The 14957-nt window shown below is 46.0% G+C and overlaps 2 protein-coding genes across 3 annotated transcripts; both read left to right on the top strand.

Annotated features, from left to right (window-relative positions):
* The first annotated feature begins 438 nt into the window (after window positions 1–438).
* Window positions 439–4786, top strand: LOC310804243 (very long chain fatty acid elongase 7-like). 2 transcript variants are annotated; one of them, XM_083669399.1, is made up of 7 exons: window positions 439–501; window positions 1540–1640; window positions 1920–2110; window positions 2547–2627; window positions 2728–2784; window positions 2935–3177; window positions 3411–4786. In XM_083669399.1, exons 2-7 carry the CDS (start codon window positions 1577–1579, stop codon window positions 3849–3851), a joined length of 1077 nt encoding a protein of 358 aa, XP_083525525.1. In that variant the 5' UTR covers window positions 439–501; window positions 1540–1576; the 3' UTR covers window positions 3852–4786. The 2 variants fall into 2 exon arrangements, with proteins under 2 accessions (XP_083525525.1, XP_083525524.1); XM_083669398.1 differs by lacking the exon at window positions 439–501 and having other exon boundaries at window positions 534–1640.
* A 334-nt stretch (window positions 4787–5120) lies between these two features.
* On the top strand, window positions 5121–14333 carry LOC310804779 (DEP domain-containing protein 1B-like). The gene is made up of 11 exons (XM_083670117.1): window positions 5121–5262; window positions 7358–7623; window positions 8477–8621; window positions 9235–9362; window positions 9599–9729; window positions 10003–10050; window positions 10352–10492; window positions 10937–11103; window positions 11379–11555; window positions 11768–11953; window positions 12778–14333. Exons 1-11 carry the CDS (start codon window positions 5215–5217, stop codon window positions 12943–12945), a joined length of 1605 nt encoding a protein of 534 aa, XP_083526243.1. The 5' UTR covers window positions 5121–5214; the 3' UTR covers window positions 12946–14333.
* Window positions 14334–14957: the final 624 nt, after the last annotated feature.

The following is a 14957-nucleotide window of genomic DNA, read 5'->3' as shown; positions in this document are numbered from 1 at the left end:
ACTAGGACTGAAGTGTTAATGCTTTCTATTGCTACACAAAGCCAACATATGTGTGAATGAGAGTGATCAGTGAGTGATGACCATGACCATCTCAGTCCACAGAGTTTCAATATTAGTTTTTTAAGACAACTGACAAAGTGCATACATCAAACATTCAGCATTGTTTACCTGCCGTTCTAACTGGTCACACAGCATAGGTTGTGAAACAGCGTCACGTTTCATTGATAAACTCAGTCCCTCTCTCTACGGACCAATGCGCGGCCTGCCGTAGTTTTGATAAACTCAGTCCCTCACAAAACGGACCAATAAGCGGGCTGCCGTAGTTTCGGTGGTAAGTAGAGAGGTTTCAGCGGCCCCACCCTCCACCTGGCCGGGGGAGGAGACACCTGTTAGGGGGGGATAAGTACCGGGCATCACCGACAGGTGAGCCATTCCAGAGGCTGAACAGCGACAGGTGTGTTTAGTGATAGAGGAGAAGGGAAGTCGCCGCCGTCACCACAGGTTTGTCGAGAGGAACTTCATGTTCCGTTTTTTCAGATTTTGAAATGAGCTTTAGGCTACAGTATAGTTTAGGCTTAGCTAGTGAAGGCGGAGAGGAATGTTTGTCAACTTCTCATAAATCGAACCGGTTTGTTTTCTCTCTCCCAGAAAATGAATCCTGTTGATTGGTGTTGCGGTGATTTAGTCAACTTCCTTTTTAAATTTAATTATTTTGTGTTTTTCTTTTTATGCTACATATACTTTACTATGCCTACTTAGCGCAATAAAACCGAACACAAACCCACACCGGTGGATAATGGCTTTCTGATTGATTAATGCGCAATAGTGTTTTTTTTGGTAGGCTGGATTTCTTCACCCATCCCCACGGCGTCTATAAAACAGTTTCTTAAGTAAATACACAGCCTATAGCTATCAGTAGTAGCCTTGTAGTGATTTAAGCCTTCTAGATCTTTCTGAATTGCTTGCGTCGTTTAGGTAACGGTTGCGATGGACCAGCCTTGTGTAAACGTTCGGGGAACGTTGCGACCTTCGCAATCCAGACCAAACAACGGCTGTACATTCCATATGCTTATCTGTTGGTTTACCCGGCAGGCTGATGCATATGAAATGCATAATAAAAAAAATGGTCCATAATAAAAAAAAAAAATGGTGTGAACTCCTTCTGCAATAGACTGAACATGAATGTGTAGAAGCTTTTTACGGATGTAATGTAGCCACATGTATATGGCATTTGACTCTCCCAGTCTAGCTTTGTGTAATGATAGCCTTCATTAATGATCAGCAACAGTCCTTTCCAACTAAATCAACCGCAGCAATGACTTGTCTTGAGGTCAAACCTGCCTACCTTTGTGTACAGGGGTCTCTGCCAGGAACCTTTCAAATGGGAGTTCTTTTAAAACGAAGGTCTTTGGTGACACTATTTGGAACATCTCTCTCCTGTATGGTCTAGCCACCCTCCAGTCTGATCAGCTGTTTGTCTGCAAACATGGGGATATTATACTTTTATTCTGAGTTTTATTCACTCATTTTCTTTTGCAGGAGAAAAAGACATTTTATTTTACTAGAAAGATAACTCATGGCTTTGGATGTGCTGGCCTCCAGAGTTGTCCCCCTCTATGATGCGTTCATCAAGCATGCTGGTAAGTCTAGCAATATTGCTTCATAGCCTAATCCAGATTGTAATTGTGAAGTGAAGATCTAATTACTATTATGATTAAGATATTATTTTAATACATTAGTTCACTGTAGGTTGCAATCTGCGGTGCCCACAAGGACACTTTAAAATTATATTGTGTGTATATATGATGTGATATTCCAAGTCAATGTATGTTCTCATCTCTACCTCTGCTTGTGAAGTCCTACCCCTATTCCCTTCCAACAGTTCTTGTGTGTAACATTGTATCTTGTCCCCCCCCCAGACCTCAGAGCAGAGGACTGGTTCCTCATGTCGTCTCCGCTCCCTCAGACCATCATCATTGCCGCCTACATCTACTTCGTCACAACGCTGGGCCCTCGTCTGATGGCGGACCGCAAACCCTTTGACCTGAAGCGCGTCATGATCGTCTACAACTTCAGCATCGTGGCCTTCTCCCTGTACATGGTCTACGAGGTGGGTGCCATGAGGAAGTCTTGCTTACAAATGCATGGTCACGCCTGTGTCCCAGTTGTCCACACTTTTCACTGAAGTGTGGGATTTGAACTCTCATCCCACACATGGGACTGGTTAAGGTGTGGTGGAAATGCTCTCAATCCCATTTGCACCAATCCAATGTGTTCTATCCTTGTGGGGAAGTACAAGTGTACTCTATCGGGGGAATAGGGTAGAGTATTGGGATGCAGCTCAACTTCACACCAGTCTATTCCTGTGATGCTAGACGGTGCATTCGTTTCCACTACTAGTCTGCCATCTGCTGGTTATTTGCAATATTACAATCTTGGCTGTTTGAAATGAGTGCTCTGAAGAATTAAATATCTGCTCTTTCATGTCGATGCTTTTTATATGAAGGCTACTCAATTGTGACTAATTTGACCACATTTGTATCTAGTTTCTGATGGCTGGCTGGGCCACTGGCTACACATACCGTTGTGACCTTGTCGACTACTCTAACTCGCCACAGGGTGTTCGGGTAAGCGGCGCACACAGCCCAATTGAAATCTGAACAAGATTTGATCCCTGTCTTTGAATTTGACAATGAAAGGCTAATTTATTGTTTGTTCCCTCTTCAGATGCTGTGGACCTGCTGGCTGTACTACATCTCAAAGTTCATTGAAATGTTGGACACTGTAAGTATTCTACTTAACAGTGACTGTTTTATAAGAATCAAGATCTTTTCTACTGAGCATTTCAGATGTTCTACATGGGGTCGATGAGACTGATCAGAAACATAAGCAAACATTGATCTAACCCCCTCCCCCCCTTCCTTCCCCTCTCAGATCTTCTTCGTCCTGCGTAAGAAGAACAGCCAGGTGACCTTCCTCCATGTCTACCACCACTCCATCATGCCCTTCACCTGGTGGTTTGGGGTCAAGTTCTCTGGCGGTGGTCTGGGGACGTTCCACGCCCTGCTCAACTGCTGCGTCCACATCATCATGTACTCGTACTACGCCCTGGCGGCCCTGGGCCCCGCCTACCAGAAGTACCTGTGGTGGAAGAAACACATGACCACCATCCAGCTGGTAGGTGGAACACACCTGTAGCATGTTAGACAGACATGTGCAATGCATGAACACATCTGCGTGTGTGAAGACTGTTATTATGGTGCTTTACATATACAATGTTGGATGGGAAGCAGAAGAATGGAGTGGAGGAATGCCCTTTTCCCTCGGTGCCATTTTGTGGCCAGTGTCTCAGTTTAGTTGGTGATCTAGAACTAGATGGTAAATTCCCCCCCCCCATCTCCTGTCTCCAGGTCCAGTTTATGATGGTGACTGTCCACATTGGCCAGTACTTCCTGTTGGAGGATTGCCACTACCGCTTCCCTGTGTTCATCTACATCATTGGCATCTATGGGCTGGTCTTCCTGCTTCTGTTCCTCAACTTCTGGTACCACGCCTACACCAAGGGCAAGAGGCTGCCCCCCCAGATCACCCACAACGCCAATGGCTATCACCATCCCAACTGGGTTCACCATGCCAACGGTGCGCAGGCTAAAGATGTTCACTCAAACGGCGATTGCAACGGCAACAGGGTTTACCATGCCGACGGTGTTCACGCCAACGGTTGTCACGCAGGCAATGGGGTTCACCATGCCAATGGATTCGCCAAGCGGGAAACCAACTGGGTCGCCAACGGCGTTCCCCTTGGCAACGGGGTACACCATGGCAATGGCATGTACATGAAGGAAGAGTAAAGGAGGCCTGCTCCCATCCATCAGGTTTTGGTTTACGTCATTCCACTATTACCACAAGTTACAGTGTTGCGTTCTCTTTGTAGATGTTTTACACCTCAGCCATTTCAGTCATGTCCTCACTTTGTTTCACTCAACTCCACTTCCAATCATGTTTTTTACAAGCTTGATTCTTAACATCCAGTTTCACGTGGTGATGTTATTGTTGAGGGTAGTTCTGAGATTGTTTGTTTGTTTGTTTATGTATATCACTGTGGTTCAGAAATTAAGTTCCAGGGAACAATTGACTGTACATAAAAAAAAAAAAAGGAAGAAGAGAATTCTCTGGTTTATCCAGATGTTAAAGACTGTAATGTTACAATATGGCTTGTCTGAGAACAGGCTGCAGGATATTGTTTTGGAGGAAGTGATGATACTTGAAGTGTCTTGCTGTGTGTGAACAGGTTGATGAGTGGCTAAGCCAGGAAGCCTTGGATTCAGTATGTTGTCTGACATTTCACAGATTTTGAGCTTTGATCCTGTTTCAGAAGGCCATTGGACCCCTAGCTATCAGATTTTGCCATCAAGGTGAAAACCACTTCCTGAAATGCTTTTATGGTTTGTCTGCTTAGGGATCTTGTTTTGATATATTCTCAATGTTTATTTAATCTATCTTAATGTAATTTTTAATGTTTCTGTATTGTGGGAGGACTAGTGTGTGTGTGAAGGCTGTCTGAGCTTTTAAATGTTCTTGAAGGAACCTGCCATGAATTGGAATTGCATTTGTTCATGTGCCCATGGTGAAGGAGAACAAATTGTCTCAGTGAAAGCTGTATTTTACTTCTGCAGTCAATAACGAATACTGTGTATTTCAAAGTAGACTACTACCACAACCAATATTGTAAAACAAATTGAATGTGCTTTTATATGCTCAATGTTGCAATAAATTATTGACGTCATTTCTTGTGATTTTTTTGGATTTTGTCCTTTGATGCAGTATAGTTAGGCTTGATTTGATTCTCAGGCTTAACCCGTAACTAGTTCACTGTAGTATTCGCGTTGCTAAATCTGTGGCGACTAGTAGGCCACGCCCATAGTTGAATTGTTTTCATCCACGTACTACGTCACCCACCGGAAGTTGGCATGTTGTCCTGCCCATTCCCATATTTGGACAATGAACCATGTGACCCGCCTCTCCTCCAATCACAGCGCCATACTGTAACGCCCGAGATTCAAAGTTTGTTGTGAGCCAGGCGTGTAGCTAGCGGCTAGGCTAGCGGTTCAATGGCACGCACTGTTCTGTACGTCAACAACAGCTTCCAATAACGTTTGGGAACGTTTGACTTACGTTACCGTTAAACGGTATTCATATCTGAATAATACGAGGATGGAGGGTGAAATGATCGGACCGGGACCCTACAGGGCGACGAAGCTGGTGAGTGTGTGTGTGCTGGTCGTCTGCCAATGTTCCGTCTCTTGTTATTTTTGGCACAGGACAGATCGGCTTCTAGCTAGTTCAGTTGGCCGATTTCCAGTCAAAATGTATAGGTTGATAGATACCGTAATGTTGCTGTTTAATCAGATGAGTTGTAAGTTAACTATTGATTGTTTTTATGGCTGTAGGTCACTGTCATGTAGGTCACTGTCATGTCTAACATCAGGGATGTTCTGCGCTGTCCAGTGCTGGTCTACAATCTAGTTACTGGTTACCACAGAACCTGCATATCTGTCAACTACCTGAACCTGCACTGAAATACACTTTATTCACTTAACTCCTTGTAGCATAGGACTGACTTATCTGCACTGTGTGTATATATCTATCAACTATACGTATTACTTGTGTCCAGCACACGTCTGTTTCGTGCAACTGCTGCTGTTATGGTGATCACAGTTTGACGTAAATATGCATCACACGTACAATACTCCAACGTTTTTAACTTATAACACTGTATATATGTACATCAGTTATTCCTCCACTGCACAACCTTTTATACTTTGTGTTCTTGTACTTTGTTACGTTTTTGCACTTGTCCTTTGTGTTGTGATCGTCACTGGTGGCTGCAACATTGTAATTTCCCCTCTAGGATCAAAGTCTAGCCCAAGCGTTCTAGCGGCACTGCTTGCGAAAATAGGTTGATTAGGAAGGAATAAACGACGCATCTAGGCTCCATTTACATTTATGGCATTTAGCAGACACCTTTATCCAAAGCAACTTACAACAAATACATTTGTTTAAATAAGTGAATCATCATCATAAGGTAAAGTAGTCAATGCTCAGACCAGGGGCCATAGGCGGTCACAATGCTAGAAGAAGGATTATTATTATTATTTTTAAACCGGAGAGAAACTTGTACAGGGGGGTAGTGGGGGTGAAGAGGTCTTTAGGAAGGACCGTTAAGATGTAGCCTGAAGAGATGGCTCTTCAATCTTCAATCTACAATCTTCAATCTCCAGTTGTCGACCAGCATGCATGGGTGAACTGTGATCTTGTGGAGGATGTGTTTAGGCGGAAACCAGGCCCCCTGGGCCGTTTGGTTGGAGGGCTGCAGTATTTAATTGCCTGATGTGTAATTCCCCATGTAGTCTCCCGTGTAGTTACCCAGACGATAGGAAATGAGATAAGAATTGCAGACATGGGGCCACTCCAAATTAGACCTTATTTACTAGGGACCTTGAGAGAAATATGCCTAATAATCGTTGTGCGTCTCGCGGGCTAGGCCTCGCTATAGAGGGGACCAATTATGGGTAAATTCAGATTTCATGTCACAGCCGTTCCTACTTGTACTGGTTGGCTCATCTAGCCAATCTAACCTACCATTTGTATATATATATTGGGGTGGCAGTTGGCCTAGAGGTTAGAGAGGCTGCTGGTTCGATCCCCACCCTGGCTGCCTTGTGCTCAGAGCTCTGCTCTCCCTTGGGGGGTGTGGTGTGTGCAGTCTGTGTGTTGTCTCGGGAGGGGTGTGCATGTGTCAAATTCCTACAATTGATGAGAATTGATTGCATGGCCATATAAAGAGTCTTCTTCTTCTTATATCCACAACATATTGTTTTGGCAACGTGCAAAATAAACTATACATACTACTGAACTGTACTGTACTGTGCTTGTCAGGGAAGCCTGTTCTCACATTGACCTTTCCAGCACCACTGTCACAGTGACTTGGTTGATATGTAACCAGGCCAGCACCGCTCCGCCCAGCACACGTGTTTGATACCATTCCCTATTCCGTTCCATGCGTTACAATGAGCCCGTCCTCTGATTTCTACCTCCACCGGCCTCCACTGGCATCAACCCATCCTCAGAGTGTAATTGTTTAATTTTTCTGAAACAATCAGGGGAGGCTGGTCGAGATGGTAGTCCAGTGAGGCTGGTGGAGGTAGAAATCGGAGGACGGGCTCATGGTAATGCACGGAACGGAATGAGGAATGGTATCAAACACGCAATCGAATGAGCCCGTCCTCCGATTTCTACCTCCACCAGCCTCCCCTGTACCTAGTTCTTCCTTATTCCGTCTCTCTCTGTCCCACAGTGGAATGAAACCATCAAGCTGTTCCGCGGAGGCATGCCGCTGAGAAGACACTGGGCGCACTTCCGTAGCTACGACAACTGCTTCGCCGGTTCCGAGGCTATTGGTTGGCTGCACGAGCTGCTGAGGCGGAACCACAACTTTGGGCCGGAGGTGACGCGCTACCAGACCCTGCAGCTGCTCCGTAAGTTCCTGAAGAACCACGTCATCGAAGACATCAAGGGACGCTACGGGAACGAGGACTTTGAGGACAACGGACAGCTGTACAGGTGAGGTCCTGATTGGGGGGGCGGGGTGTGTGTGTGTGTGTGTGTGTCTGTGCATGTGTGCGTGTCAGTGCGTGTGCGTGTGTGTCCAGAAAGGGGCACACACACGTGTTATTGTTGTGTTCTATCTTATTGTTGTGTGTGTGTGTGTGTGTGTGTGTGTGTGGTGCGTACGCTGTGACAGGCCCAGCCCAAGGCCTCAGAACCAGGCCAACGCACAAACACCACATGCAGAGACCCAGCGGTCTGTGTGCAGTAGTCTAGTGTCACGCAGCCATACCTCCATATCACGCCGTTCTCACACCGCCTTTGGAGGTCTGGAGAATTAAAGATTAGCCCACCTGGCTTGGATTGAACTGGACGGAGCGATGGGAGAATGTGGTCGCAATTACATTTAGTATTACATTCCAAGAGCCCCTCCCCCCCCCACCCCCCCCCCCCCCCACACACATGCCCGTAGAATGGTTGTTTGTTCTAATGTGCGTGGTCTTTTCCGACCGGGTAGGACTGTTTTGCAACATTGAAGAAAACTGGTTTAACGTGTCGCCAAATGTCACTCGTTTCAAACCGGTCTCCACCCCCTTTGTAGCTACTTTCTACAAAGGATTTGTCAATGTACGGGTAGTAGACAAGTACACACTTCAGGGACACAGTGGTAGATTATTGTCTCCCTCATGATTCATGTCATCAAAGAGGGTGCAACCAAGAGGCGGCACTGTTAGCGTTTTGGGTTAATGGCTAATATGGGAAGTGCATTGTGGTATACAAGGAGACTGGATTCTCAAAAGGCCAATGCATGTGAATGAGGAATGATCCGTACCTGAGTGCTCCCCTCCTATCTCCTCTTTCCCGCCAGGTTCCCTCCCACGTCCCCCCTGAAGCCCCTGCCACAGCGCCCCCCGATGGTGATAGACAGCAGTGACCTGCCCCGCCTCATCCGCTGGGACGACTACGAGGAGCTGCCACAGAAGGACAACCTCCCCATGAAACCGCTGGTCCTGGTGAGAGAGAGGGCTGCTGTGGGTGTGGGTGGGTGTGTGTGTGTGTGTGTGAGTGTGTGAAGTCAGATGTATCACACCACATTTCAATGTCCATAATAATTCCTCACTCACGCGTCCCATAAGTGTGGTGGACATAGACCACTCATCATGTATCTGTATGTCATGTATGTCATGTGTCTGTACGTCATGTGTCTGTATGTCATGTGTCTGTATGTCATGTATCTGTACGTCATGTATGTCATGTATGTCATGTGTCTGTATGTCATGTGTCTGTATGTCATGTGTCTTTGTCATGTACAGTACCAGTCAAAATTTTGGACACACCTTCTCATTCAATGGTTTTTCTTTATTTGTTATTATTTTCTACATTGTAGATTAATATTGAAGACATCAAAACTATGAAGGAACACATATGTATGTCATGTATCTGTGTGTCATGTATGTCATATATCTGTGTGTCATGTATGTCATGTGTCTGTATGTCATGTATGTCATTTATCTGCATGTCATGTATCTGTATGTCATGTATCTGTATGTCATGTGTCTGTATGTCATGTATCTGTATGTCATGTATCTGTATGTCATGTATCTGTATGTGGTGTATTTGCTCCAGAACTCTGAGATGTGGAACAAGAGACACAGCATCGCCATCGGAGAGGTCCACGAGTGTAAGCTCATCCGCAGGAGGGAGATCACTCCCAAGCAGGTGGACCACATCTGGAAGTCCATGACCATCGCCCAGTATGTCCCTCCGCCACCCTTGACCCACACGCCACCTCAGCCACACTCTCCTGTTAACAGATGGATAGATGATGGATGATGGATAGATGATTCACTTACTAAAACAAATGTATTTGTTGTAAGTCGCTTTGGATAAAGGCGTCTGCTAAATGCCGTAAATGTAATGTAAATGTAATACTGTATTCAGATAACCGTGTTCTCTTGCCAGCTGTTGTAATTGTGTTGCGCTGGGCTAGTTTGCAGCGGGTTCTGGGGCTGAAGTCCATGGAGGGGGTGCTGGAGTCCAAACACGTCAACGCCAAGCACATCGTTCACAACGTCTTCAGCGTCAACAAGACGGGGATCGTCATACTGAAGAACAAAGCCGGTACGTCGGGGGACAGCACAGCACAGCAGGGGAGGCCGGCGGAGGTCGATAATCGGAGGACGGGGCTCATCGTGGCGCACGGAACGGAATGATGAACGGCGTCAGACACTCTTTCCGTCCCGTGCGCTACGATGAGCCCGTCCTCCGATTGCTGCCTCCACCAGCCTCCCCTGACCGATGTATCGCCGTTCTTACTGTTTATAATGTAAAAACCTGATGACGGAGTGAAATGAGTGACTGATTTTCTCTTCTCTCCTGGCGTGGCGTGACTAGAGGACATGCCTTACTGGGTGCTCTCTGCCATGAAATGTCTGGCTAACTGTGAGTATCGCCGGCGCCGACAAACTAACGTTCAAACCTCAAACTTCAAGCTTCAAACTTTCCGCATCTGCTCAGGGGGGGATTGCCTTCTTCATTAGCGGTGTCGACGTTTCGAGTCGTCCTCGAACCCAAAGGATTATGAATCCTGGGTTATTTGATTGCTTATGAACATCTGTTCGTAGGTTTGTTTACCGTTGTGAATTGTGTTATTTACGTGTCTCTCTCTCTCTCTCCCTGCCTCCCTCTCCTCCCTCCCTCCCTCTCTGTCTGTCTCCCCCCCCCCCCCCCCCCTCCCTCCCAGGGCCTAACGGTGGTGAGACCAGACAGCCCATGTACACAGGCTTTGAGAAGGACGTGTTGAAGACGGTAGCAGAGTACTTCCAGAGGCTGAAGGAGCCTCTGATGACCTTCCAGCTCTACGAAGTGTTCGTCAACATTCTCAGTCAGTAGTTCTTTTATATAGTCATTCCTCCATTCTTCTGGAGAGGAGGGAGGGTGTGTGTGTGTGTGTGTGTGTGTGTGTGTGTGTGTGTGTGTGTGTGTGTGTGTGTGTGTGTGTGTGTGTGTGTGTGAGAGTGAGAGTGAGAGTGAGAGTGAGAGTGAGTGTGAGTGTGAGTGTGTGTGTGAGTGAGAGGCTGCCGCTGTCTCTTTTCTCTGGTCTCCTCCATTAGCAGTCGGTTGCTGCTTAGGTGTGTGTGTGTGTGTATGTGCATGTGTCTGTGCATGTGTCTGTCTGTGTGTGTGTGTGTATGTGTGTGCGTGTGTCTGTCTCCGTGTGTGTGTGTGTATATGTGCGTGTGCGTGTGTCTGTCTCTGTGTGTCTGTCTCTGTGTGTCTGTGTGTGTGTGTGTGTGTGTGTGTGTGTAACCCTGTCTCTCCCCCCCAGGTCTCTTGCCCCAGCAGCAGGTAGCAGAGGAGGCTCTCCAGGTGTGTTGTCTCCTCCTGCCCCCGGCCAATCGGAGGAGGCTCCAGCTGTTGCTCCGCCTCATGACCAGAGTCTGTCACAACCCCGCCCTCCCACCACTCAACGACGCCATAGCAACACGCACCCTGGTATAGACACCTGTCTGAATGTCTGAATGTCTGTCTGTCTGTCTGTGTGTCTCTCTGTCTGTCTGTCTGTCTGTCTGTCTGTGTGTCTGTCTGTCTGTTTATCTGTATTTCTGTTTGTCTGTCTCATTCTCTGCCTGTCGGTCTGTCTGTGTGTCTGTACTCCCGTCTGTCTGTCTGTTGTATGTAATAAGTCTGTGGAAGAGACATTTTTTGACCTATTGTATTTTGTCTGTCTGTCTGTGCGTGCGTGCGTGTGTATGTGTATGTGTGATCAGATGGTGCAGACGTTCTCCCGCTGCGTCCTGGGCTCGTCTGACGAGGTGGACCTGGACGAGCTTCTGGCCACCAAGCTGGTCACCTTCATGATGGATCACCATGACAACGTCCTCAAGGTCCCCTCCAGCCTGCACAGACACGTAGAGGACCACCTCTCACACCTCAGGAGGGTACAGGTGTGTCTGTCTGTGTGTGTGTGTGTGTGTGTGTGACTGAGAGGGAGAGAACAAATGTGTCTGTTGTGTATATGTGGATATATCATCAAATTTTCAGACCTCTCCCCTATCTACCTCAGAGCGACAGACATCTAACCCCCTCCCTCTCCCTCTCCCTCCCCCCCTCCCTTCCTCCCTCCCTCCCTCCCCCCCTCCCCCCCTCCCTCCTCCAGATAAAGTATGTCGGCGCGGATGCGGACGCCTCCCTGGCGTCCCCCTCCTACTGCAGGAAGATCAGCCATGCTGAGTTTGAGGAGCAGAGGACCACGGGGTCCCAGGGCCCCATGCAGGAGCTGCTGGAGGGCCTCATCGCCGACACAGAGCTCTCCGACAAGGACAAGAGGAAAAGGCTCAAACAGGTGAAAAACACTTTTTCTGCAAATCCCTCTTCACAAAGGAATCCCCGTAGCAGAAGCACAGAATCATAGCAATTTGATAACCAGCGGTCAGAGGTTAACTCTCACTCCTTACACCGAGAGCCTTCCCAATTTAGTTCCCGCACATCCTCATCCCCTTCCACTTGCATTGATATATATACGCCTTATCCTTTCCCTTGTCTTCTTTTTTTTTTTTTTAAATATGCTTTTAGGGCATTTTCTGCTTTATTGGGATAGAGATAGTAGAGATTGACAGGAAGGATGGGTGAGAGAGAGAGAGGAGGGATGACATGCAGGATATGTCGATGGCCGGAATCGAACCAGGGACCTTGCGATGATATGGTACGCGCCTTAGTGTGCTACGCCACTGAACGCCCCATCCTTTCCCTTGTCTGTGCTGGTTGATTCGTCTCATTTCTCCGGGGGACTGAGCAGGTGTGCCCAGAGACCGGAGGAGACTCAAACAGCCCAGGGTTCTCCCCAAACAACCACTCGGCTCTGCCACTATGTAAACATTTCCGGAGGAAATTAAACTGATATTTCAGTCAAAACTGATATTATTATATATTAAACTGATATTTCATGATAGAGTAACCATCTTTGATGGCCGATGACATCGCTGTGAAAAGCGCTAAGTGAAAGCGCCATCACGTTCCTCGGTTAATTCAGCGTTTTAGCTGTATTTTTTAGCGGCATTTTGACATGAATAAACGACAAAGATGTTTAAGTGAATAAAATGAATAAAAGTCAAAGACGGTCTGTACTCTGGCTGTGTGTGAACTGGCCCCCGTCCTTCCGCCCCTCAGTTCCAGAAGTCGTACCCAGAGATCTACCGGCGCCGTTTCCCCACGGCGGAGAGCGAGGCAGCTGTCCTCCCGGAGAAAGCCGCGCGGCTCAAACCTCAACTCATGCTGCTGACACTGAAGAAACCCTTCAGCCAGCCCTTCCAGAGGAGCTGGAGCTTCAGGGCCTGACCCCTCACCTCTGACTCCCTCACCTCCCACCTCAGACTGGGCAGCCAGGACACATTATGGGAGTTGTAGTTTTCTGAGCTCGTTTTGTGTCACTCAGTTGTGTTCAGTGCAGGTCAAAATAATACTAAGGGTTTTTACTCCGGAATAATACTGTAATGGTGGTTGAGTGAATGATTTTATTAATTTGTAGAAACTACTGGTGAACTAGAAAGAGAGGATGATGTGAAGTTCAAAGGGCAGCTTGGTGCGTTAGCCAACATGAACAATCTATACTAGGAATAACGTGAATGTGAATTTATCATGTATGTAACATACATGTAACATAGGTCCTTTGAAACGTCCGGAAATGACATCTACGGGTAGAATTTAAGTTGTGTCATGGTTGTTTTCAGCTCAATTCAATGTCCATTGCTCTAAGTGAGAGTTCTAAGAACATTCTCAAATCAAATGCATTTCAATTGGCCGATAATTTGGTTAAATAAAATTGTATGCCCCTGTTAAAATGATGAGGAATTCCTCCACAGAACACTTATCAAGCTTCTAGAACGCTGGAACGGCCTCTTATGGGACTGGTCTATAGAAGGTTCTAGAATGGCCTGTTATAGCACTGATCTATGGGAGGTTCTAGAATGCTGTTATTGTACTGGTCTATGGAAGGTTCTAGAACACTGTTATAGCACTGGTCTATGGAAGGTTCTAGAACACTGTTATAATACTGGTCTAGGGAAGGTTCTATAATGGCCTGTTATTGTACTGGTCTATGGAACGTTCAGTCATCTCTGATATTTCAATTCAAAAAGAGAAACATGATTTGTTTGTTTTGAAGTGTACATTTCAGTAAGACATTTCATAAGAACTAAATCATCTTAAATAATCATGGTGCTGTATTTCAAAAAATCAACATATTATTCAAGAGAAAGTATATATTTTTTTATATGATGTCAGTTTGTAAAATCTGAACTGAATTTAACGAGCATATCTGATCACACTGTAAAACACTTGAAGTGGATTCTTGAGCAATAATAATAACTAATATCTATTATTATAGTGGATGATAATAATTGCATGTATATTTTAGATGTCATTTGTAACATGTACATAAGAAACACATTTCTCACACGGTCACATTATGTCTTCTATTGTAACAAGCATTCCGTTGTTTTTTTATTTTTTTTATTTTAATTGTTTATTTTCTGTCCTTTCTGTCTGTCTTACCGTATCTATGTGTCTATACAGTATATATCAGACGTCAGCTCTTAACACTTCCTCGTTGAGATTAATTAATAATCAGGTTTTGTAGTAAATTAAGCACTGGATGATTTTGATACAGATTCTATCACTACATGGATTTTAACTAATGGTAGTGAATGAACAGACCCTGGAGTTGTAAACTGTTACACATTTGCTGTTTGAATCCTTTTGCTGGAATAAAGAAATAAAACTAATAATTACAAGAGATTCGCAAATGTTTGTTTTCATGTTCTCTTAGAAACCAGAGTTTGTCTCTCCATTGTGGAGGCGGTCATGTTGGTGTGCTGACTGTGATGTATCTTCTTCTCCACAAGAGGGCAGTGTTGGTGTGGTGTGAAATATAACAGTAAAGTAGAGACTAGGGTTGTGTCCCTGTAGTCTTTCCTCTTTCCCTTGCATTCTCGCTTCCTTCTCAAACACATTGGAGGACAATATTCAAGGTTCCTCCCCTTTGATATTCTCCTCCTACATCTACACAAAAGTAGACAAGTACAGTATTATGCAGGAGCACCAACAAGGTCTTTTGTTAACTGTGTTCTGACTGACTCAGTTGGAGTGGCAGATAATGCACCTGAACCACCAATAGAAGTTCTGAGAGACCAATAGAATCACCAATAGAAGTCTGAGAGAGAGACAGAGAGGGAAGGAGCGAGTTAGAAAGAGAGAGAGAGAGGAGGAAGGTAGAAAGAAAGAGAGGGAGAGGAGGGAGGGAGAGAGGTCGAAAGAGAGAGAGAGAGGAGGATGGTAGAAAGAAAGAGAGG

The sequence above is a fragment of the Argentina silus genome (genome assembly GCF_951799395.1).
Source record: "Argentina silus genome assembly, chromosome: 5".
Lineage (NCBI taxonomy): Eukaryota > Metazoa > Chordata > Actinopteri > Argentiniformes > Argentinidae > Argentina > Argentina silus.
This window is presented reverse-complemented; position numbering and strand designations above follow the sequence as displayed.